General features: G+C 36.0%; 1 protein-coding gene across 5 annotated transcripts in view; it reads left to right on the top strand.

The window, feature by feature from the left end:
• Window positions 1-6147: 6147 nt before the first annotated feature.
• Window positions 6148-23186, top strand: part of LRRCC1 (leucine rich repeat and coiled-coil centrosomal protein 1) — a 36160-nt gene continuing 19121 nt past the window's right edge. Inside the window, exons 1-9 of one of the 5 annotated variants that reach the window (XM_082433925.1) lie at window positions 6148-7000; window positions 9349-9554; window positions 9868-9933; window positions 14519-14686; window positions 16678-16853; window positions 16954-17163; window positions 21340-21536; window positions 21815-21962; window positions 22912-23060. In XM_082433925.1, coding sequence (XP_082290051.1) covers window positions 6912-7000; window positions 9349-9554; window positions 9868-9933; window positions 14519-14686; window positions 16678-16853; window positions 16954-17163; window positions 21340-21536; window positions 21815-21962; window positions 22912-23060 — 1409 coding nt within the window. In that variant the 5' untranslated portion in view covers window positions 6148-6911. Of the gene's footprint in view, window positions 7001-9348; window positions 9555-9867; window positions 9934-14518; window positions 14687-16677; window positions 16854-16953; window positions 17164-21339; window positions 21537-21814; window positions 21963-22911; window positions 23061-23186 lie in introns of those variants that run through there. The other 4 variants (XM_082433926.1, XM_082433927.1, XM_082433928.1 and 1 more) reach the window with 4 other exon arrangements.

Below are 23186 nucleotides of genomic sequence, written 5' to 3' on the forward strand. Positions count from 1 at the left end.
AGGTTTGACTGTTTTTATCCTTCATATAGTGGGTACTAGATAAATATTTGTTGCATTTTAGGGGGTCTAGAGATTTTGAGGCTGATAAAGGGAAAAGATAAGATCAGCTTGTGATGGCACATACAAGACTTACTTGGGCAGCACTCTTACTGGTTTGCAAGTGAGAGAAATCACTCACAGCATGAGACTTCCCAGAGGCCATGGCAAGCCACTGGAGGGGAGGAAGGCAAGAAAATTCCTGGGGAAAGGAGAATCAGACAGAGGCTTGTGCATCTAGAAGATGTCACTCAGCAGCATAGCATGCAGTCTCTGGATCAGAGAGTTCCCAAGGGCAGCAGTGATGTAGAGTCTTTATTGCCCTGAGCTTACCTTACTCATGCTAACAGATGTTGTGTGCAGTTTCGCAGGGCATGCAAAGCAGGCAAGTTCTAAATGGCTAAAATATGATTATTTGGACTATATTTAAAACAATGGAATGTTTAAAAACTTGCTTGCTGGCTTTAGAGCTAATGGGTTTCAGCCTGCTGTGAGGAAGCAGACAACCTAGAGTCCAGTATGCAGAGGTCATCTTTGGCTCCTTCACATACCATGTGTGAAATGAACAAAACATCACAAGTTAATTTCTCTATAGCTGATCCTGCTACCAAATTAGTGGAGGAATAAATGTTTGAATTAATGAATAAATATACATTGGGTAAATTAATACCTATAAACTGGTAGAAGAGCAGTAGCCTTACATCAATTTAATACTAGACTGGTTTGCATATATACTCAGGCCCAATATAGATATACTAGTTAATCCTAATTGTGGTGTAATTAATCCTAATATGTGAGGTAATCCAACAGGTGTTTCACATATATTATCTCATTCAATACTATGGAGCTTATACTACAATATTAAATTGTTATCTTCATTTCCTAGATAAGGAAATGTGGATTCTAAAAAAATAACACAACTTGCTAAAAACCATGCCGCAAGTAAGTGGCAGAGCGGGATCCAAACCTTTGCTCACTTGAATGCAAAGTTTACATTCTTTCCATTAAACTACAACTTCCTCCCTAGATACTCATCTACAAAGTATTATTTGAGTTAAATAATATCATTGTTATACCTCCAGTGGAGACTTCTCCACCCAGAACCTTTGAAATCATCCTTTCTTAATTAGCTGTGACTAACTTGTTCAGTGGCATAGACAATTTTTAAAAAATAATTAATGTGTGAAACATTTTAACTCTGGCCTTCAAAGAGGTCACAACATTGCATAACAATTCACAAGTAAATCATTTTTAAAACCAAATTAGGTTTAATAATAAAACGCTTGTGGAAGGATGAGATGGCTAAATTAAGGCCATGTCACTGTTTGGGGAGCCTTTCAGGAATATGGAAGGAAAGTATAAAGACACAGCAATCCACATGAAATTTTAAAATTATTTTTCAGGATTAAAAAAAAAAAAAAAGGCGAAAGCATGCAACTCCTGAGGGCAATAGGATTCTTCTGTGGAAACATTTTAATGTTTAGTGCCACAATAGGGGCAGGAATCTTTGTCTCCTAAAGGGGTATTGAAATATTCCTCACTGAATGTAGCTGTCTCCCTGAGAATTTGGGCTGCTTGTGCTGACATTGATCTCCACTCTCAGTCACACAGAGCTGGGGATGACCTTCCCTAGAAGTGGAGCACAGTTTTATTTCCTCAAAAGATCTCTTGGATCCTCTGTTACTTTCCTCAGTCTTTGGATCAAACTTTTTGTTAATCCCTTAAGAATGGATGCTCAAATCTTATTACCATCTGGCTATATATTTCAGACTTTCTATGCCAGGTTCTAGGTGTCCATGGAGCGCAGGTGGGGAAGCAGTGAGGTTAGACAGTAAAAGACTGTGAAAAACATAATTTTGTAAATTTGTTTTATTTTTTACTTGAGTGAGCAAAATTTCTCATCGATGGTGACCATCAAGAACTTGAAGAGATCATCATTAAAACTTTTTGAATTAAAATTTTATAGTCATTTCAAATATAAAATCTCTTTTTCATCTTCAAAATTAATTTTTGAAACCATATACATTTTAGAATAATTTTGTCAAGTTCTATAAAAGATTCAGTGGGGATTCTCATGATGGAATTTTATTTGAAGTGTATTTGGGGAAAATTGACATCTTTATAATAATGATTAAAGGTTTCTCTTGATTAAACTTTTTGATAAACTTCAGTTTCTTACACAAAATTTTGCATACTTACTGCTAGACTTATTCCACAGCTTACAATTTTTGTTGCTATGTTGATTTAGAAAATCCAAGAGAATCTATGCAGAAAATTATATCTTATGCAAATAAAAGCAGTTTAATCTCTTCTTTTTAAATTCTTAAAACATATTTTTCTTTCTTACAGCATTGGTTCTAGATCATTTTTAAAATAGAGCAGGAATCCTTGATTTGCTCATGACTTTAACGAGAATACTTCTAATGCTTCATATTAAGTATGATGTTTGCTGTAGGTGTTTAGAAAATGCTGTTTAGTTACAGCACCATCGTCTACCCTTCACTTGCTAAGATTTAAATTATGAAAGAATATTGAATCTACTAAATGACCCTTGCTTCATTAAGATAATTATGCTTTCTTAATCAACTAATGTAGGGCATCTTTTTTAGCTTAATGAGTCTCCCCTCTTTTTTTCTGTTAGTCTAACAGTTTCTTCATTTTATCTTTTTGAAAAACCAACTCTGTTTTGTAGATTTTTCCTAGTGTTTTTCTAGTCTCTAGTTCTCTTTCTGCAGGAGCCCATAGCCTTTTACTCCCTCTGGTGCCTGACTGATGTACTAACTAGGGGCCAGGATGGAAGGCAGTTCCACTGCTCTCCCTGCTTTCCTGTGGAGAAGCCTCAAGCCCTGGCTTTCTCCCAACCTAGCAGAGCTGTGCCTGGGTGCACAGCAAGGCTCTCATCCCTTTTCCTTTGTTCTTAGCTGCCCCAGCAAACTATGCCAAAACCAGCCCCACTGGCAGTGCCATGAAAGGCCAGGACATTCTGGCATGCTCTACCCAGTGTTTGGAGGGGGTGGTGCATACAACTAAGTAACTAGAATTCATGAGTGATGCAAGTTCTTTCAAGGTCACAAATCACAAAGGGGACTGATCTTATGCTCCCATGCCATTGACCTGATGTTCTGCACTGGGATCTGAATGTATCAAGTCATCATAAAATTTTTAAAACTTTGGGTTTTATTTTGAAAAAAGCTTATATATTTTTTATATGGTTAAAAAGCCAAATGATGCCTTTGTGTATCTTGTCTGAGAAATTAGCATAAAAGTGCTAGTTGATTCTAACAGAAAAAGACAAACGTAAATAACAGGATGTAATAGCACCATTACATTTTGGTCTCACAGGAATGAGGTAAAACACAAAAGGATATTCAAAAAATATCAATGAAGAAAAAGTTAACAACTATAGTTGCCTTCTACCCTGCATCCAAATCAGTCAACAAAGTTTATAAAATCTATGTTATTAACTTCTCCTCAGGTATTTTTCTCTCCCATCAGTCCCACCCCTAGGGCCTTTGTCCAGGCCTTCATTTTCCTCAGCTGGTTTACTGCAACTGTCTCTTAACGCCTGCTGCCAATCTTTTCCCTCCAATCCAGCCTCCACTCAGTTTCTAGACATGTTATAAAACACAAATCTAATCCTGTCATTTTCCTTCCTAAATACTCATCTTGTTTTCTTGCATCTCCTCTCAATCTCACTCTCACAGCTGCTGCAACCACCACACCATCACTCCATCATCACCTTCCTTCAGACCAACTATCAACTCCTAACCTGACTATGGCAGGTTCTCCAAGATCTGATTCAAGTCTAACTTTCAATCCTCATCTCCTGCCTTCTCTTGCACACATACACCCTCACCACACGTCAGTCTTTCTAAACAACTTATCATTTACAGAATAGATACTATTCTCTCTACCTGCCCAGCAATGCCATCTCACCAGCCCCAGCCTGACTGCCTATCTCATACTTGATGTCATACTGGTAAGATTGATTCCAGATATATTGCCCATTTTGCACCCATGAATACATCATAGATATCATGTAAAGCAAGTCCAAGGCAGATTGAAGTACAATTTAAAAATATAAAATAAAACTGCAGAATGTAGTTATTGAAAAGAGTTGATTACAGATTATTTACAATTACAATTATTTACAATTACAACCTATTAATGATAGGTTTTTTGAATTTTAGAACTGAGATCTCCTATAGAAACTACTTTAATAATTTTTGTTTTGCAGATAAAGAATTAGAAGCAAAACTGCAGGTTTCTAAGCACTTGTGATTTTAACAGGCAAATAATAGAAATACAAATTCATCAAATTATCATTCTGAAAAATTAATCAACCTTTAAGTGCTGAGGTAACCCAGATACAATCTACAATTTTTAAACTCTACTAACTATAATAAATATCTTGATTAATTAATTATAATTAATTACATAATTTTGGAGGAAATATCCAGTACATTTAATATCATTGCAGAATGACTTGTTTCTTATATCAGTTGTTTGTTTTAGGTTAGACTATAATACTTATCCTCATTGAAAAAAATCTCTATTTTAATTGATATTCAGTTATCGTATTAGTGACTTATCTGTCATCTAATCCTATCTCCTCCAGAACAAAACAAAACCCTTTATTTAGCTCCTATTTCTGTTATTTGGCAATTTGCACTGGTTCAGCTAGCTGCTTCCGGGCTCATGCATGCATCTGTGTGTCCTTAGCTGGGGTGACTTGTTTCTGCTACATGTAGCTTGCTCAAATGGCAGCTCAGGCAGTCTTCCAAGAGAAGGAGCAGAAGTGTGCAAGATGTCCTGAGGCCTAGCATTAGATGTCTTGGGACTAGCACTAGAATTCCAATGAATTCTATTGACCAAAACAAAAAGTAACATGTAAGCCCAGAATCAAGGATCCAGTAAAGAGTTTATACCTCTACCTCTTGTTAAAAGGAGTTGCAGACACATGGTAAAGCATGTAGCTATAGGAAATAGTGAATTGTGGCTACAAGTTTTAGAATATATTAGGTACAGCTAAACAATAGGAGAATAATGACAGTTAAGTCTGGATATATCTTCAACATTAGAAAGTTAGCCCTTTATTTGACGGCCAATGATAATCAATAAATGATCTATAATAAAAATAGGAAAGAGTTTTATTCCAGCCAAACTAAGAACTATAGCCCAGGGGACACAGATTCAAGAAGTACTTGAATTATGTTCTGCTGGACAACAAAATGGGGAAAGCAAAAAACAGCAAAATTATATAAATTGTCAAGAATTGGGCTTGGAGCTGGTTAAGAAGTAAGGGTGTTTGTTAAGCAAGGTTAGGTTGGGGTCTGAAATGGTTGCATAGTTACAAGGGGAGACTTTGAGACCATAATGTTGCAGCTGGCAGCTGCTAGCAGATATTGTTTTGAAAACAGCTGGTGGTGTCCTTGAGTTTGATACAGTTCAGAAAATTCAAGTTCTGGAAGATGCAGGAATGTGTTTGAAACCACATCTACAACGGCTGCTCAGCTCCATTTTGAATGCCTGAATCACTTAATCCATTTTGATTTTTAAATGCATTCTTTCCTTTAATGGTTAAAGCAGATGTACAATGCATGTTTGACGTAAGGTAGGCTGTTCCAGTTAGCATAAAGCCAAATCATCTATAAGCCAGAATGACTTCCCCATGCCTCAGTATGTGAAAATTTCTTCCGTCACCAATGGGGAACCACGGAAGATTTTAGTTTAGGATAGTGACTGGTCCAGGGTTGAGATAAACATTTTGTCTCCATTTAAAAATATTCCCTTGGGCTTCCCTGGTGGCGCAGTGGTTGAGAGTCTGCCTGCCAATGCAGGGGACACGGGTTCAAGCCCTGGTCTGGGAGGATCCCACATGCCGTGGAGCAACTAGGCCCGTGAGCCACAATTACTGAGCCTGCGCATCTGGAGCCTGTGCTCCGCAACAAGAGAGGCCGCGATAATGAAAGGCCCGCGCACTGTGATGAAGAGTGGCCCCCACTTGCCGCAACTAGAGAAAGCCCTCGCACAGAAACGAAGACCCAACACAGCGATAAATAAATTAATTAATTAATTTAAAAAAAAAGAGTAACCAGATTTAAAAAAATAATAATAATATTCCCTTGACGCAGAAAGCAATGTAACCAGGAGGGTTCTTGCACCTTATTTGGGTATTGTTTTCCTACCTGGAATGCCATTCTGTCCAGAACACACTGTGAGCTAGCAAGACTCTGATCAGTCATCTACTAATGACTTCCTTTTATAAAACATTCCCACTACCCACAGGAATATACAGTTGGCTTAAATGCTTCTGTGCTATTCCTAGCACTGGCCCTGCTGCACAGCAAGTCTCCTTCCTCCACTGAACTATGAATGCTTCCAGGAACAAGAATGGGCTTCATCTTATTCCTCACTGCATAGGGAGGTGACTGGCACAAGTAAGGCATCCAGTAGACGCAATAACCTGGGGGAACAACTTATAGGTGTGTAAGACTATAGGTCTGTAAAAACAAACTGCTGTGAAATCGCCTTCAGAAGTCAGTCGCTTACAATGCAAAAATCATACAGAAGAGCCACAAAGGTAAGACCCATTCCTTCCCCAACCACCAAAGGCCAGGCAAAATGTTTCGCTTTACGGCAAGGCTCGGGAGTCGCGCCGTAGATACCGTAAAAGGGAGGGAAGCCCTCGTTGGGGAAGCTCAGGCTTCTGGCTTTGTGACACCGTCGGGGCGGGAAAGTGCCGGCTGTCGGTTGGAGGGAGGGTCCTCGGCCGCCCCCTAGGGCTGGACTTCCGCGCACCCGGGAGGCGTATTCCGGCCTTTCCGACCCAGCGCTGGGCGCGGGTTAAGACCCAGCTCCGCGTCGCCGGTGCCATGGAGGCGCCGCTGGAGGCGGAAGTCGAGAATGAGGACGGCGAGAGCAGCTGCGGGGATCTGTGCTTCATGGACAAAGGCCTGCGGAGGTAAAGGGCAGCTTTACCGGAGACCGCACGGCAGGGGCCGTGGGCAGCGGGCGGTGTCGGTGGAACGGAGGCGCGGGGCAGCTTTACGGAGACCGCACACAAAGGCGTCTGGCTGTCGCCCGCCGTTCTCCGCCACAACTGCGCTGCTGAAGTGCCAGATCCAAATCCAACGAGCCCCCTTTCCTTTCCTCCAGGGACTAATGAGCACCCTGGAAACTGCCCCACGTCCTGGTTCCCTGCCGGCGTTTGACCATCCTCCCTTCTTCGCTGGTTCTCCTTTCTTTACTGGCAATTATTTCTTTGCTTGCCCTGTAATTGTTGGTCTTCGCGGGTTCTGTCCTCTCTTCTTTGCTCTTTCTCTTTGACAGAAAGTGGCAAAGTAGTATCTCTGGCAACCGTAAAGCAAGAGTTTGCTGCTCTTCATTGGTTTTGCCTTGATTCTCTTAGCTCCTGGTCTAATTTCTACTTTGCAGAGCCCTGTGATACACATACTGTTATACTTCTTGAAAATACTAAACATAACATATTTAGTTCACCGCTTTCCTCTTTCATGCAGTCCAAATTTGTTCACGATACTAGGCTCTTGGTTCTGCGTTGCTGATTGGTCCCTCTCTGCCTTTTCAGTCTTACCTCTTAACCTTTCTCCGGTTACACCCTGTGATTAGCCACACTAAGCTACATGCGGGCAGTTCCATAGTAGGCTTCTCTGTGCCTTTCCACACACTGTTCCTTTGTTGCCTGCTCTCTCTGTGCACCTTGCTGATAATTAAAGCAACTTGTTCTGGATCCTGATCTAAAATTTGCCAGAAAGCCCCAGGAAGGTGTTTTTCAAAAGAATATTTATATTTATATTTAATAATAGCTGCCATTTACTGAATGCCATTTGTGTATCCATGTTACATATATTATCACAAATCTTCACAACAATTCTGCAAGGTAGTAATTTTATGAGGGACAGATCTGAGATTCAGAGGATCTTTATAATTTTCCTAACATCATGCAGCTGGATTAAGTTTGAATTCAAAACCATTTCTATCTAATTTCACTGTCTGCTTTTTCGACTATACTATATTATATGCACAGTACCAATTTCCAGAAACCGAAATGCTTCAGAAAATAGATGGCTGTCATTAAGAGCATGTGTTAACAGCATAAAGTCTGGCACTAAATAATAGCTCAGTAAATGACAGAAGCAAGATAATTGGAAAATATTTAAAACAGTCACATTTAGAGATTGCTAGTTTGAAATTTAGAAATGCTTTATCATTTTCTGCCAGGGGTTCTTATGTGCTTCAGTCTGAAGACTAAAGGATAAGTTGAATGACCTTATGTCATATTCATACTTTTCGTGTTTTAATTTTAAATTTGAGATTCTTAATGCAAATTTGGAAGCAAACTTGAATTCCTTGTTTTCCCTTTACTCCCTGACTGCTAAACTTCTCATTTTCCTGCTACTAGATTTCCTACAGCTTTACTATAGCTGCTATAGAACATAGAACAGATGCCAATGACATTGTGTGTCCCAGTTCAAGCATCTCTGAATTATGTGCACTGTAGTTTATATCCCTGGAACTCCTATCTTCAGAAGAGGTTCCAGTTAAAAATGGCAGTAGTTGACAGCATGAAGAGATGAGTTCCATTTAGAGGAGATGCTTTCCAAATTTCAGCAAGGGAGGACAGGGACTGTTGCACTACGAATAGCAATAACTAGTGGTTTATTTTGAAATCAACTACATTCTGGGTTAAACAGTCATAGCAGACAGTGAAGAGAATAAGATTGTAAACTCTAGTGCCAGATCTGTATTTATACTGGCTCAATTTGGTAATAGCTACAAGAATTTGGACAAGTTATTTAATTTCTGTAAACCGTGGCATCCTTTGATACCTACTGCTTGGAGTTGTTCTGAGGATTAAATGGGCAGAGGAAACAGGTAATTCATTTACTCAAGTAACACAGCAAAAGTGGTAGAGTGCAGATTTGATCTGGGGGTGGTAATTCATTTACTCAAGTAACACAGCAAAATTGATCTTGGGGTGTTATGATTCTAGGAACTGACTTTACGAATAACTGCTTTCACTCAGTGCTGATGACTTTGTTTGCATATAAAAGCTAGAAATGCCCGGTATCCCTTGCCTCTCTTGATAATGGTCCAAAATACTGGTTAGTTGTAAGAAGCACTGTACCTTATGAGACATTTCAAGGCTACCACAAGTAGGAAGAATTTTATTATAGAATGAATAGAGCACATACTTACTATCTACATGCTGTTTGGTTAATTTTAGTTATTTGGTCATGATTTTTAATCCATTTTTTACTTGTTTTTGATAATATATATTTTCCTTTGTAGCATATCAGAGTTATCCTTAGATTCAGCCCTTCATGCCATCAATCTTCATTGCAATAACATCACGAAGATCAAAGCCATTGATCACATTTGGAATTTACAACATTTAGATCTGTCATCTAATCAAATAAGTCAAATTGAAGGGCTAAACACACTGACAAAACTACGTACTTTAAACTTGTCCTGCAATTTGATCACAAGAATAGAAGGTTTGTAAGTGATTTTCATCTAATACTTTGCATAGGGGAGCTGATTTAAGTCCATTTTTCATCTTCTTCCCAAAAGAATGGGATAAGTATTACCATAAACTTTTCAAAACTGACCCTAAAACTCTATATAAAAAGTTTTCTTCTGGAAAAATTATCAATTTTTAAAAAATTATTTTGTAAAATACCAACAGAATTGATTTCACTGTTATCAGACTGTAGATTTGCTTCAGAGCAGTCTGAAATAGTATTGTAATACCATATAACTCTAATTAATTGATTATTTGAATCTTATAATGGCTTTATTTTATTTTAGGACTTGAAGCACTAACTAATCTGACTAGACTGAATTTATCTTATAACCACATAAATGATCTTAGTGGTAAGTAGATATGCTTATGTTTTCTATAATGCTGAGTATTTGCCACGTATAATGAGTTAGACTGAGCTATGCATATTGAAGAACTGAATAATCCAATTTTTGACCAAAAATCTTATCTAGAGGGTGTTTCTCAGTCATATTTGGTTTTTGTTGGTGCTAAAGCTACAGCTGGATAAAAAACTAGGAATAAAAACCAGAGTAATCAGTAACAGAAAAAACTTGGTTAGAAAGAACCTACTTTGGGAGAATAATGTTTTAATCTTAGATAATTAATATACTATTATGTAGAGAGGAATAGTTCCAGCAGAACTTTTTACAGTGATGAAAATATTCTGTATCTGTGCTATCTGGTACGGCAGTCAGTAGACAGATATGGCCTTTGAGCCCTTGAAATGTGGCTAGTACACTGAGGAACTGAATTTGTAATTTTATTTAATTTTAATTAAATTTTTATTTAAATTTAAAAAGCCACATGTGGCTAGTGCTACCGTATTGGACAGTGTAGGTATATAGCATTCCAAAGGCTATAGCAAATTAACAATCAAGGTTTTTTTTTCTTTTAAAGATTTATTATTATTTATTTATTTAATTTATTTTTTTGGCTGTGTCAGGTCTTAATTGAGGCATGCGGGATCTTCTGTTGTGGTGTGTGGGCTTCTCTCTAGCTGTGGCGTGCAGGTTTTTCTTCTCTAGCTGTGGCACGTGGGCTCCATAGTTGTGGCACGCAGGTTCCAAAGCTCATGGGCTCTGCAGTTTGCGACATGCGGGCTCTCTAGTTGAGGCGCGCAAGCTCAGTAGTTGTGGCACACGAGCTTAGTTGCCCCGCAGCATGTGAGATCTTAGTTCCCTGACCAGGGATCGAACCCGCATCCCCTGCATTGGAAGGTGGACTCTTTACCACTGGACCACCAGGGAAGTCCCAGGATTTTTTTTTTATTTTCTTTTTGACTTTACCATATATAAGAAGGTTAAAAATTGTTAATCTTTTAATTGATTAAAGTGATACACTGATAAAATGAACGGAGTTTTATGATAATTTTTAAAATTATCTGTCAGAACTAGCAGAATTTCTCTAATTATCTTCATAATCCTTATCAATATTTGAAACAGTCTTATTCATTTGTTTGTTTTTCTCCCCTGCTAGAAAAATACGACCCTACGCCAGGTACTTAGTACACAAAAAAATAAAATACAATGACCTAGTCCCTACCCTTAACCAAGGTAGCAACAGTATTTTAATTTTTAAAAATCTTTTTCCCCCAAAATGTGAAAGTATTAGAATTGAGTATTAACTGTAGCTCTGTCTCTGCTGTGTGATGCTGAGCAAAGTATATTGTTCTTTGGATGCAATTTCCTTAACTGAAATATGTGAATTTTGGATAATATAGTTCATTCATTTACTTCTTTAGTGATGAAAAAATAACAACAACAAATAGATAAAGTTCTTATCACAAGGTTTACATTGTAGTGGGGAAGTAAAACAAATAAATGAGATCATGTCAAAGCCCCCCAAAAAAATAAGCAAAAGATTTGAGCAGACCCTTCTCCAAGAGGATATCCAAGTTGCGAACAAGCCCATGATAAAAAAAATGTTTAGCATCCTTAGTAATTAAGGAAATGCAAATTAAAATCATAATGAGATCCACTTCATACCTCCGAGAATAGATATACTTTTAAAAACTTAAAATACAAACCGCTGGTGAGATTGTGGAGCAACTAGAACTTGCATACATCGCTGGTAAAATTCAAAATAGTAAAGCTACTTTGGAAAACAGTTTGAAGGTTTCTTATAACGTTAAACAAATACTTAGCATATAATCATGCATTTCTACTTCTAGTTGTTTACCTAAGAAAAATGAAAACATGTCTAATCAAAGACCTGTACATGAATGTTAATATGATTATATCACTTTTTAATATAATCATGTTTATATGATTATTCATAATCTCCAAAAACTAGAAACCACCCATTTGTCTATTACCTGGTAAATGGATAAACAAATTGTGATACATCCACAGGATGGAATACTACTTGGCAATAAAAAGGAATGAACTATTGATATATGCAGCAACATAGATAAATCTAAAAAGAATTATGCTAAGTGAAAGGAGCCAGACACAAAAGATTACACTGTATGATTCCATGTATACGATATTCTGACAAAGCCAAAGATACAGGGGCAGAAATGAGATCATTAGTTACCAGGGGTTGAAGATGAGGAGAGAAGATTGATTTACATAGGGACACAGTGATTTGGGTGATGAAAATGTTCTGTATCTCCATTGTAGGGGTTACGTAACCGTATATGTTTGTTAAAGCACATCAAACTCTACTGTATATATTTTCTGCAAACCTATTAAGTTCTAATAGATAATTCTTAGAATGATAATATTTTATATGTTCAGAAACACTTCAGTAAGTAAATAATGACAGTTCATACAATTAAGAACATGCAAAAACACTAGGGCGTGATCAAGCTTGCCATGATAAAGGCAGAAAGAAGGCTGCTGTGGCTAGAGCATAGCAAATGAGGGATTAATGTGCTAAGAAAAGAGATAACAAAACAGGCAAAAGTGAGATCACGTACAGCTTCATAAGCAGGGTAAAAAGTTTGCATATTATTCTAAGTACAATAGGAAACCATTGGAAGGCTTTAAACAAGTAAGTGACTCAATACATCTGTTTAAAGGATCACTTTGGCTGCTGAGTAGGTGAAGAATGGACTTCAGTAGGACAGGGGTGAAAGTCAGGTGACAAGAAGCTATTCCAGTGGTCTGGATGAGAGATGATGGAGACTTGGACTAGGATGGAAACAATATAGAGGAGTACATACATTATGTTTTGCATGTGGAGTTCATAGAACTTGCTGATGGATTGAGATGAGGAGATGAAGGGAAAAGGAATCAAAGATAATTAAGAGTTTTCTTTGTAGTAACGGGTGGATGATGGTACTATTTCCTGACATGGGGAAGACTGGAGGAGGAACAGGTTTAGAGATGAAGGGGTAAGAATGAAGGATCCTATCTTAAATTCGAGAGCCCTATTAGATATATGTGTGTGTATGTGTGTGACCTGTGGGTTTGGGGTAGGGCATCAGGGGTGGTGTTGCAGGTTTGGCACATCAGTGGTGTTTGTTGCCTTGACACTATAGGAGATTCTGGAGAGTGTATGAATAGAGAAGGGGGCGACCAGGAATGCGCCCTGGGGCACTTTAAAATCAAAACATAAAAGGGACATGAAACTGCAACATAAGAGAAAGAACCAGTAACATGGACCAGGAATTTAGAAACGTGATGGTAAATTAAGAAGAAATGCTGAGTACTCATAAGAATGCTTGACAGGAAATCTGATCCTGTAGTGAGTGGTCAGAGACTTTTCTGAGGGTGTGACAGATGAACAGAAGTTAGTGATGAGGACTATGAAGAAAATAAAAGAGGCAACCCTGTAAAACAGATGAGTAGAAGTTAGCCAGATATGATAAAGCTCATTGAGGAGAGAAGAGTATTCCAGTCAGGTTGAAGAAATTGAAGGGGAAAAAAAAAAAAAAAAAGGTGAGTAAAGTTGCATTTATACATGGAGAGTACTAAACTAGGCAAAATTGAAAAATAAGACCTTCATCTGAATAGTGTAGAGTGTATCTCAGAATGGCCCTTCCAAAAGAAGGAAGGCTAGGGCATTCAGCCATGGATGATTCTCCTTTTGTTGAGGGGTTCCTGGAGGTGTTAACTCCTTCACACTTCTGAGCTAAACTCTTGCTCAACAAGCTCCATTTTGAAGAAAATTCTGAGGCATGGCCCCTGTCCACCACAGCTGCAGCTGAAGTCAGGCTGGCCAGGGAGATGTGCCAGGAACCAGCAGCCTCTGCTACAAACCTAGTTTCTAACATTACCATGCTCTAGATAATCTCATGCAAGAAATGTTACCAGGGAGCTAAATCAAATGGGTGCTATTTATATTTATTTTATGCTCAAACCAATGAAATTGGAGTGTTAGCTTATGTCTCCTAATTTAAAATAATGTGTTGATTGAGAGCCTAAAGCCATTGCTTTATTCTTATTCTCATAAAAGTACATGGGCCCGTAAAATAGATAGCTAGTGGGAAGCAACCGCATAGCACAGGGAGATCAACTCTGTGCTTTGTGACCACCTAGAGGGGTGGGATAGGGAGGGTGGGAGGGAGGGAGATGCAAGAGGGAAGAGATATGGGAACATATGTATATGTATAACTGATTCACTTTGTTATAAAGCAGAAACTAACGCACCATTGTAAAGCAATTATACTCCAATAAAGATGTTTAAAAAAAAAAAAAAAAAGTACATGGGCCTGGGGAGGCTCATTTGTTTTGTTTAAACAGAGCCCAGGTACCCCTGGGCTAAGGCCTCAAAGCGATGCCAAACCTTTGTTTCTTCAAAACAACAATTGACTTTGCTGATACCCTGTTCATTAGATATAGCTGTTTACAGAAGGGTCTTATTAATGCTACTCCTTTGCCTCTTGAAATACAACTTATATAAAAATTATTTTTAGTTAGCTGTTAGAAAAATTACTGTTGTGACATCAAAAAATTTTTTTTCCTGTTGCAGGTTTGATGCCCCTTCATGGAATTAAACATAAACTTAGATATATTGACCTACATAGTAATTGTATAGATAGTATCCATCACCTACTTCAGTGTACAGTAGGATTGCACTTCTTGACTAATCTTATTTTGGAGAAAAATGGAGAAGATAATCCTGTCTGTCATTTACCAGGTATGATCGATTAATTTAATACTTTTTGTAACAGTTGATTTTCAGAGCTCTTTTATTTCCTGCAACTTGTATTTATGACCTCCTTGAATTTGTCTTAAGCTTTGCAACTTTTTATTATGTATTTGGAAAAGTATAATTGCAAATAAATTATTTTATTAAGACAAACTAAATTGCTGTTAAAAGAGGAATACAAGCTGAGGAGATAAGTAATTCTCTTTAGACAGTTTTATATTTGATAAGTGAATGCCTCAAAATTAAATTGTGCTTATGATATATTCTTATAGTATAATACTAAGCAGCCATAAAAAAGAATATAGAATCTCTTTAGCTACTGATAAGCAGTTATCTCCAAGATATACTACTGTTAAGAGAAAGAAAAGCAAGTTGCGAAACATTGTGTATAGTACGCTCCCATTTGTGTGCAAAGGATAACACGTGTGTGTGTGTGTGTGTGTGTGTTTGCTGAGTATATATATATAAAATATCTAGAAGGATACACAAAAAACTGATAATAGTGGCTAACTTCAGTATTAGGTAGGTAGGGATGAGGAAATGAGAAAAGGGCATCTGGGAATCAGGAAATGTTAGGAAAACTTTTTACTGAGTACCTTTTGAATTTTATACCATGTGAATGTGTTAAATTATTAACAAGTAAATGACTTTTTTAAGAAGAAAGCTTAAACTTAATATGAGCTTAAACTTATTAAGATACAAGATATATAGACGATGCTGCTGAAATGCCATTTGACCTAATTCAAAATCATTGAGGTTGGCAAAGATAAAGCAGACCAGACTGCCATTTCTAGAACTCACTTATCTCAAATTGCTTAACCCAACAATAAGATACAAACGTAGAATATGAATATACATTCTAAAGATGTGTTTGGGTAGAAGTTGGCTGCAGAGGCTGTGTTCTCATTAATATGCAGCTATGAGAAGGCTTTTGCCAGAATGGAAACCTATTTTGATAATTTTACTTTGCAGAAGAGTGTATTAGATTTGAGATCCACTATTTTCCTAAGCCCATATAATGATAGAGTCTCCCTAAAAATCAGAGCAGATTTCCATTTTGGGGGGAAACCCTTTTCTTAGAAAAAAAACCTTATTCCTAAGACAACTTTAATTTACTGACCCACAAGTTGGATTTTTTTTCCTAATAATCTCGTCTCAAGAACCTCTAGTTCCTATAGTCTGAACCTTTGTTTTTCATTTTCTTTCCTAGATGAGGTATTTCTCTGAACACAGTTGCCCTCCCCCCAGAATTATTACTGAAATTACTTTTCTTTCCTCAAAATTTCTAACATGAATTTGCCAGACTTCTTTCTTTTGTAGTTCTTCCAACCACTTTATTTTACTTGGTTTTAAAATTTATCAAAATTGAAGTGTTTCTATTAGCCTAAACACCAAATTAATGTTAATTTGCCAGACTTCTCATATGTAATTAGGGAAAATAAACATATTCTTAAATACTTGATTGATTGTTTTAATCCTAGTTATATGGAATTTAAGAGGAGAAAGCAGGAATGTTTAAGTTTGTTAATGCTTAGGCCTCACTAGCAAAATTCTTGCTTCTCTGATTGTTATTCTCATCATCCTGATTTACATCTATACTAATCATATTACAAATAAACAAGAGATATGTTTGGCTTTCTGTCTGGAATAAATTGCCACTGGTTTCATGCATTTATAGCTTTACAGCAATTTTATGAAAGATAGATCCAGAAATGATGATATTTTAACTTTCTGACTTTCATCAGGAGGGTTGTTTGGGAGGGATTGGGGGGGGGTAGTGTTTTGTTTGTTTTGTATTTAATGATTATGTACTGGAGAAGAACTAAGTAGTTTTTTATTACACGTTTATTAGTTGCATTCCAGGACTAATTTTATCATTCAGGTGATATATCTGGTAGCTGATAAATTTACTTTGTTCTAGAAATAATTAACCTTTCTTTCTATGCTTGAGTTTTCATTTTGAATGATTTGTTTCCAAGGGTACAGAGCAGTTATGCTCCAGACTTTGCCACAGCTTAGAATCCTAGATTGTAAGAACATATTTGGTGAACCAGTAAATATGGCAGAAATAAACTCATCACGCCTACAGTGCTTTGAAGGTCTTTTGGATAATTTAGTTTCTTCTGACTCTCCCCTAAATATAAGTGAAGATGAGGTATAGTACAGTTTTTTTTTTCTAATAAGAAGATATCTTCAAATTTTAATTAATAAATAAATGTAAATTTAAAGGATTTTGGTTTGTTTCTGTGTCATAGATCATTGACAGTATGCCAGTGGTAACACCACCTATCGATGAAGTAGCTCCCTTGGATCACTTTGCAAGTACACCAGCAGATACTGGTTTGGCATCCTTTATATCTGTGTGTCCTTCTTCTGAGCCAGAGAAAGTTAATAATGAAAGTGATTTTCAGAATGAGATGAAACTTCAGAAATTAGATGACCAAATTTTACAGCTTCTCAATGAAGTAAATATTTTTCCTACTTTTCTAAGCAATGTGTTTGTTGAAGAAAAAAATAGTAAGAAAATGTGCAATAAAATTGCATACAAGCTGACCCACCAGAAACAATCTATATTTATTGCATTGGTGTGTATGTTTATTTTTTTTTCTTTAAAATAGGATTCTATTGTAGTAGCGGTAGAAAAAACATACTTTTTTCACTCATTTTCCTTAATGTCCTCCTTCAAATCTTCATTATGTAATTCCTTTGTTGTTCTGCTGTCCTTCACATTATTTCCACCCACCCACCTTTTATTTCAAGTAAATAGAACTCTTTGGATTCAGTGCTTATTAACATAGAGGATACATGAGCTACTTTTGGCCTCTACTTTCTCTTAGTTGTTTCATGGTCAAAACCACTTCTATAACCTATAGCTAAATGGCAAGTTATTTTATATAATTCCTGCTTCAATTCTGTTTGCAGCAGACCCTTACCAAATAACCTCTGCTTTCTTGAAATACTAATCCTTTTTTACGCCTGCTACTGGTTCTCTGGTTTTTAGAAATCTTTGAACTATGTGGATGATCTGTAATTCCTAGAATTTTCTACTATTTGAGTCTCCAACCTTCTCTCTAGCATTCTTGCTCTGATCTATACTGACAGTTGTTTCCTTAAACACTACACCTCCCAGAATGAAATGGATTTTTCCTTTATCCCCTACCTGGACATGGGGGAGAAAGACTGTGGGATAGGCCTGAAAGGCTATTAGTCAAAAGTCAGTTTGACCTAGAAATTTGTAGTTGAATTTTAATATTTAAATTTTTTCTGAAAATGGTGGGTAGTGGAAAATGCTTATGGAATGATTATGGTTCAATGGGTTTTTAATAATCCTGAACTATTGTCTTAGCTATAACATTAGCAATGCTTGATAAACATGAGGTCTACCTTAGGTGGGTGCGTGAATAAGACTATAAGGATTCTGTGTGCCAAAAATCCCTAGAGATTTCAATTTGGGCCACAGAGGTAGATTGTAGTAGAACTGGGACAAGAATGCTGGCAGATGCATTCTTTGACATCATTGATATATTACTGAGATACTAGGCTCTTCATCTCTTCAGGTTTCATCTTCCATCTTAGAATGGCTCACTCTTCTTTCTCAATGTCAGAACTTAGATTTAAGCTTAATAACCTAAATTTGAAGTGAACTTTTCAGCTTCTCTTATGCCATCCTCATTTCATTCTCACAGTAACTCAATCAAGTAGATAGGGATTAATATATCGTTGTTCTTGTTTTATAGAAAAGAAACTCAGTTTATTTAAGAGTCGTTTATTTTAGTGAGGCAGAGTTGAACTTCAAACCCAAATGTCCTGATATCCAATCTGGTATTCTTTCCACTGTCATGCTTCTTATGCAGTTAGTGATAATTCTTCCTACTTTATAAATAAGAATAGGAGTCTAGCTCTCTGGGGGAAAAAGGATGATTTGTTGCTATGCATATAAAAAATGTTTAGGAGAAGGACTTATTGTTTGCTAACTTACTTGGTATAAAGGGTAAACATACAATTTGAATTTCAGTTGATATATACACTTAAATTATAAGTGAAGTCATAAAGTTACTGAAAATGTGCTATAATATAATGATAGTTATTCTTCTTAATTACTGGACTTATAATTGTTACACTGATTTTGAGAATTGTCTCTGTGAAAGGCTGTTTTGTCTTTAAGTTTTCATTTTTCCCCCACCGTTTTATTATGAACATTTTAAAACTTCGAGCAAATTTAAGAGAATTTCTTAGTGAATTAGCAGTATACCCACCAACTAGATTCCACCATCAACATTTTACTATACTTATTTCATCATATGTCTATCCATCTACTCATTTATCAAACTATCTTATTTTATGACACATTTTAAAGTGAATCACACGTATCAGTATACCTCCCCCTAAATACTTAAGCCTGCGTATCATATCATTATAGTTCAGTATATTTTTACAGTTTTTTTACTTTTACTTTTTTTTTTTTTTTTTTTTACTTTTGATGTAAAATAGAGATGTGTGTATTCCCTGAATTGACAGTACATAGGCCTGTTACCCAAACTTTTATGAAGGTAAGCATCACTGTCCTAAAATGTTCCCTCATGCTGCTGCTCACAGGCATTCCTCTCCTGCACTCCCCACCCTCACCATCACTTTTCTCATTTTTTTTGACCATAGATTATTTAATACTCCTTCCAGAACCTAATATAAGTGGAATCATACAGTATATATACTCTTTTGTGTAAGGCCTCTTTCACTCAGAATAACCTTGAAATCAGTCCATTATTATGTGTATCAGTAGTTTGTTTTTATTGCTGCGTGGTATTCCGTTGTATGAGTATACCACAGTTTATTTTTCCATTATCCCTCTTGATATGCCACTGGGTTCTTTCCAGGTTTGTGGATAAAATGCTATGAACATTACAGTACAAGTCTTTTTGTGAACTTAGGTCTTCATTTCTCTTCAGTAAATAGCTAGAACTAGAATTTCTAGATTATAGGGTAGGTGTTTGTTTAGTTATATGAGAAACTGCCAGAGCTTTCCTAAGGTGATTGTTCCATTTTATTCCCACCAACAATGTATAACTGACTGTTCCAGTCGTTCCATATCCTCACCAGTGTTTGGTGTTAGCATTGATTTTATTTTAGCCATTCTAGTGGGTGTATACTGGTATTCATTGTGACTTTAATTTGCATTTCACTAATGATCAGTGATGTTAAGCACTTTTTCATGTACTTATTGAATCTTTTGTGCAGTGTTCAGAAATTTTGCCCATATTTTTATTGAGTGATTAGTCTATTACTGGGTTATAGGAATTCATTTTATATCTTGAATACTAATGTTTTGTCAAATATATTTTCTCCCAATCTGTGGGTTGCATATTCATTTCCTTAAGGGTCTTTTGATAAGCTACAGTTTTAATTTTACTGATGTTTATTGTCTAGTTCTATCAGTTGCATGTGAGATATTAGATTCTTCAACTATGATTGTGGATTTGTCTACTTCTTCCTTTAATTCTCTCAACATATGCTTGCCATATTTTTAAGCTCTCTTACTAAGCACATACACATTTACGACTAATTTTTCTTCCTATTTAAGTGACTCTTTTATCATTATGCAATGTAAATTTATGTTTTTACTCAATTTTGGAATTTTTGGACATCATTGCTTCAAATATTTCTCTGTCCCATTCTCTCTTTTCTCTTTTTTCAAATTCCATTTAGACCTTTTGATGTGTCCCACAATCCCCTGATGCTCTGTCTGTTTTATCAACTTTTTTTCTCTGTATTCTTCATATTGAATAAGTCCACTGAACTATCTTCAAGTTTACGTATTCTTTCTTTTATCACCTCGTTCTGTATTAGTCCAGCCACTCAATTTTTACTTTAGACATTGTATTTTTCAGTTGTAAAATTTCCATTTTTTTAAATAATTTTTACTTCTCTGCTGAATTTCCTTTTCATTCATGATAAGCATTTTTTATATCATTGAGCATACTTATGATCACTGTTGTAAAGTTCTTCTCTGCTTATTTGAACATTTAGGTCCTCTCAGGTCTCCATTGATTGTCATTGCTCTTGAGAATAGGTCATATTTTCCTGGTTCTCCCTATTGTGAGTAATTTTGGATTTTGTCCTGGACAGTGTGAATGTTACTTTGTGGAGAATCTAGATGCTGCTATAGGCCTCCAAATCCTTTGCTGGGCTTCTTGCAGTCTATTCCATACTATCCTCAGATTCTTCAGACCCAAAAGTTTGTGGGTTTCCCACCTGAGTTTTAAGACTCCCTACGTAGTGCCGATTGTGCTGTTTTCTTAGGATAAAAGCCATAAAGCAGAAACAATCCATTCTGGTCATATTTCCAGGTGTCAACACTCCTCTAGAATAAGACTACTTTTGTTCACTTTCCAGGATTCCAAGTAGTGTTTGTTTGTTGTTGTTTTCTTTGTATTTTTCCCTGGTTTGTAATTGTTATCTTGAGAGCATCAACCTCATAGGAGCTTACTTGTCCATACCAGAAGTTGAATCTTGTCTTTAATTCCAAACATACCTAGTTTATAAATCTTTAATCTTGTAAAAAGTTATAACATTTTAGAAAATGTCAAATTATGTTCTTTTATACTGAATTGAACTTTTTAAACACTTTGGTTTTTTTATTCTAGACTTCTAATTCTTTAATAGATAATGTTCCTGAGAAAGATCTCAGACCAAAAAGAGACACAGATGTGACTTCTGAAAGTGACTGTGGAAACAGAAAAGAATGCAATAGAAAAATTCCTCGAAGATCAAAAATCCCATATTATTCCAAAACTATTCAAACTATTAAGCACCACAGTAAAAACAACAGTGCTTTTATAAGGTACTTCTTTTAGTTCTATAAATTCAGATAAGGCACACAGAAGTTAATATTGCTGGCTTCTTTCTTAAAGCTATCTCATGGTCATATTTTTTTACTATTCTAATGTCAAAAGATTTGACTTTTCAGCCTTGCAGCCTCAGATTTAGTCAGCACTTTCATATAAATTTATATAAAAGGCTCTCTTTCCTTATGCTGGATTGTCATTACCTAAGTTGTAAAAAATAGTAATAAGTATTATACATTTCTTTGAGTTATTTTTTGTGGTTTTTTCTTTGCAGTTGTAATCGTAAAATGAAACAACCTTTCTTTAAAGAATTACACGTAAGATCATCTTTAGTGAACAATAATATATTAGAAGAATCAGAAAAGCAGAAGACTGAAATAATTAAAGTAAACAACGGTAGCTCAGAAAATGCCACTTACCGGGTATGATTTAAGAGATTAAGAAAAATTGGATATGAATAATCTTAGTTTTATATTCAAAGTTAGTCCCAGAAAAATTATGCATGTTTTTATGAGCAAAAAAATATTTCGTGTAATTTTATTGGGGTTTGCGGTTGGGTTATTTTCCCCTTCCTGATTTCCAGATTTTGTGTAATGTTACTATTTTTGTAATTTTTAAAGGAATGGAAATTACACATTTATTTAAGATCACATTTCAGTGAAATCATTTTGTTGTATGCTTTGGAGGAGAAAACATGTCTGAATTTTTGAATTCTTCCTAAAGCAATGGTTCCTAACTTATGAGTCTCAGACTCCTTTAAATATCTAAGGAAATCTATGGGTTTTTGCAGAGAAACTTCCTTAGAGAAACTCATAAAATGTTGTATATAATTTCAGGGTATTCATGGGCTCTCCTGAAACCCAGTTTTGGACCCATGGATTCCAGATTAAGAGACATTCAAGAATTTTTAAATTCTTCAATATTTTCCTTAATCATTCACATGTTGTTAAGAATCTTTAGCACACATTGATTTATTTTATATTTTTTATTAACTTGCCCTTATTTTACCGTGAACAACTGGTTATACTTATGATTGTAATGTGCACTATTCTTCCAATAGTATGATTACTTTTTGAAACATTTCACACCTTTCATGCTATTGGTTTTGTCCCCTTATTCTCAGGTATAAAGGCCTTAATATTTAGAAAATAATAAAAATCATTATGACAATAATAATAGCAGCTAACATTTATTGAGTGGCTATTTTGTGCCAGACACGTTCTGCATGCTTTACTTCCATTCTTTTGGTTAATTCTCACCACAGCCCTTTGAATTAGATGCTCTTATTCCCACATTATAAATGAGAAAATTGAGGCAGTGAGAGGTTAGGTAACTTTTCCAAGTTCACATAACAATATTGTTTTCTTTCAGGCACTTGTTGAGGAACTAGACCAAGAGAGAGAGAAGAGATGGAAAGCTGAACAAACTGAAAAGAAACTTATGGATTATATTGATGAACTGCATAAACATGCAAATGAAAAAAAAGATATTCATAGCCTGGCTCTTCTTACTACAGATAGGTAAGGGGAAAGTCTGTAAACCATAAGTTATCTCATAGCACAAAGAATGCTGAACTTGGAACTGGAATGCCTTAGTTCAAACTAGCTGTAGTATGATAAAAAAACTATGTATGTGGTTTTAGTTTG

The sequence above is a fragment of the Balaenoptera physalus genome, assembly GCF_965194825.1.
Source record: "Balaenoptera physalus genome assembly, chromosome: 17".
In the NCBI taxonomy this organism is placed as follows: Eukaryota; Metazoa; Chordata; class Mammalia; order Artiodactyla; family Balaenopteridae; genus Balaenoptera; species Balaenoptera physalus.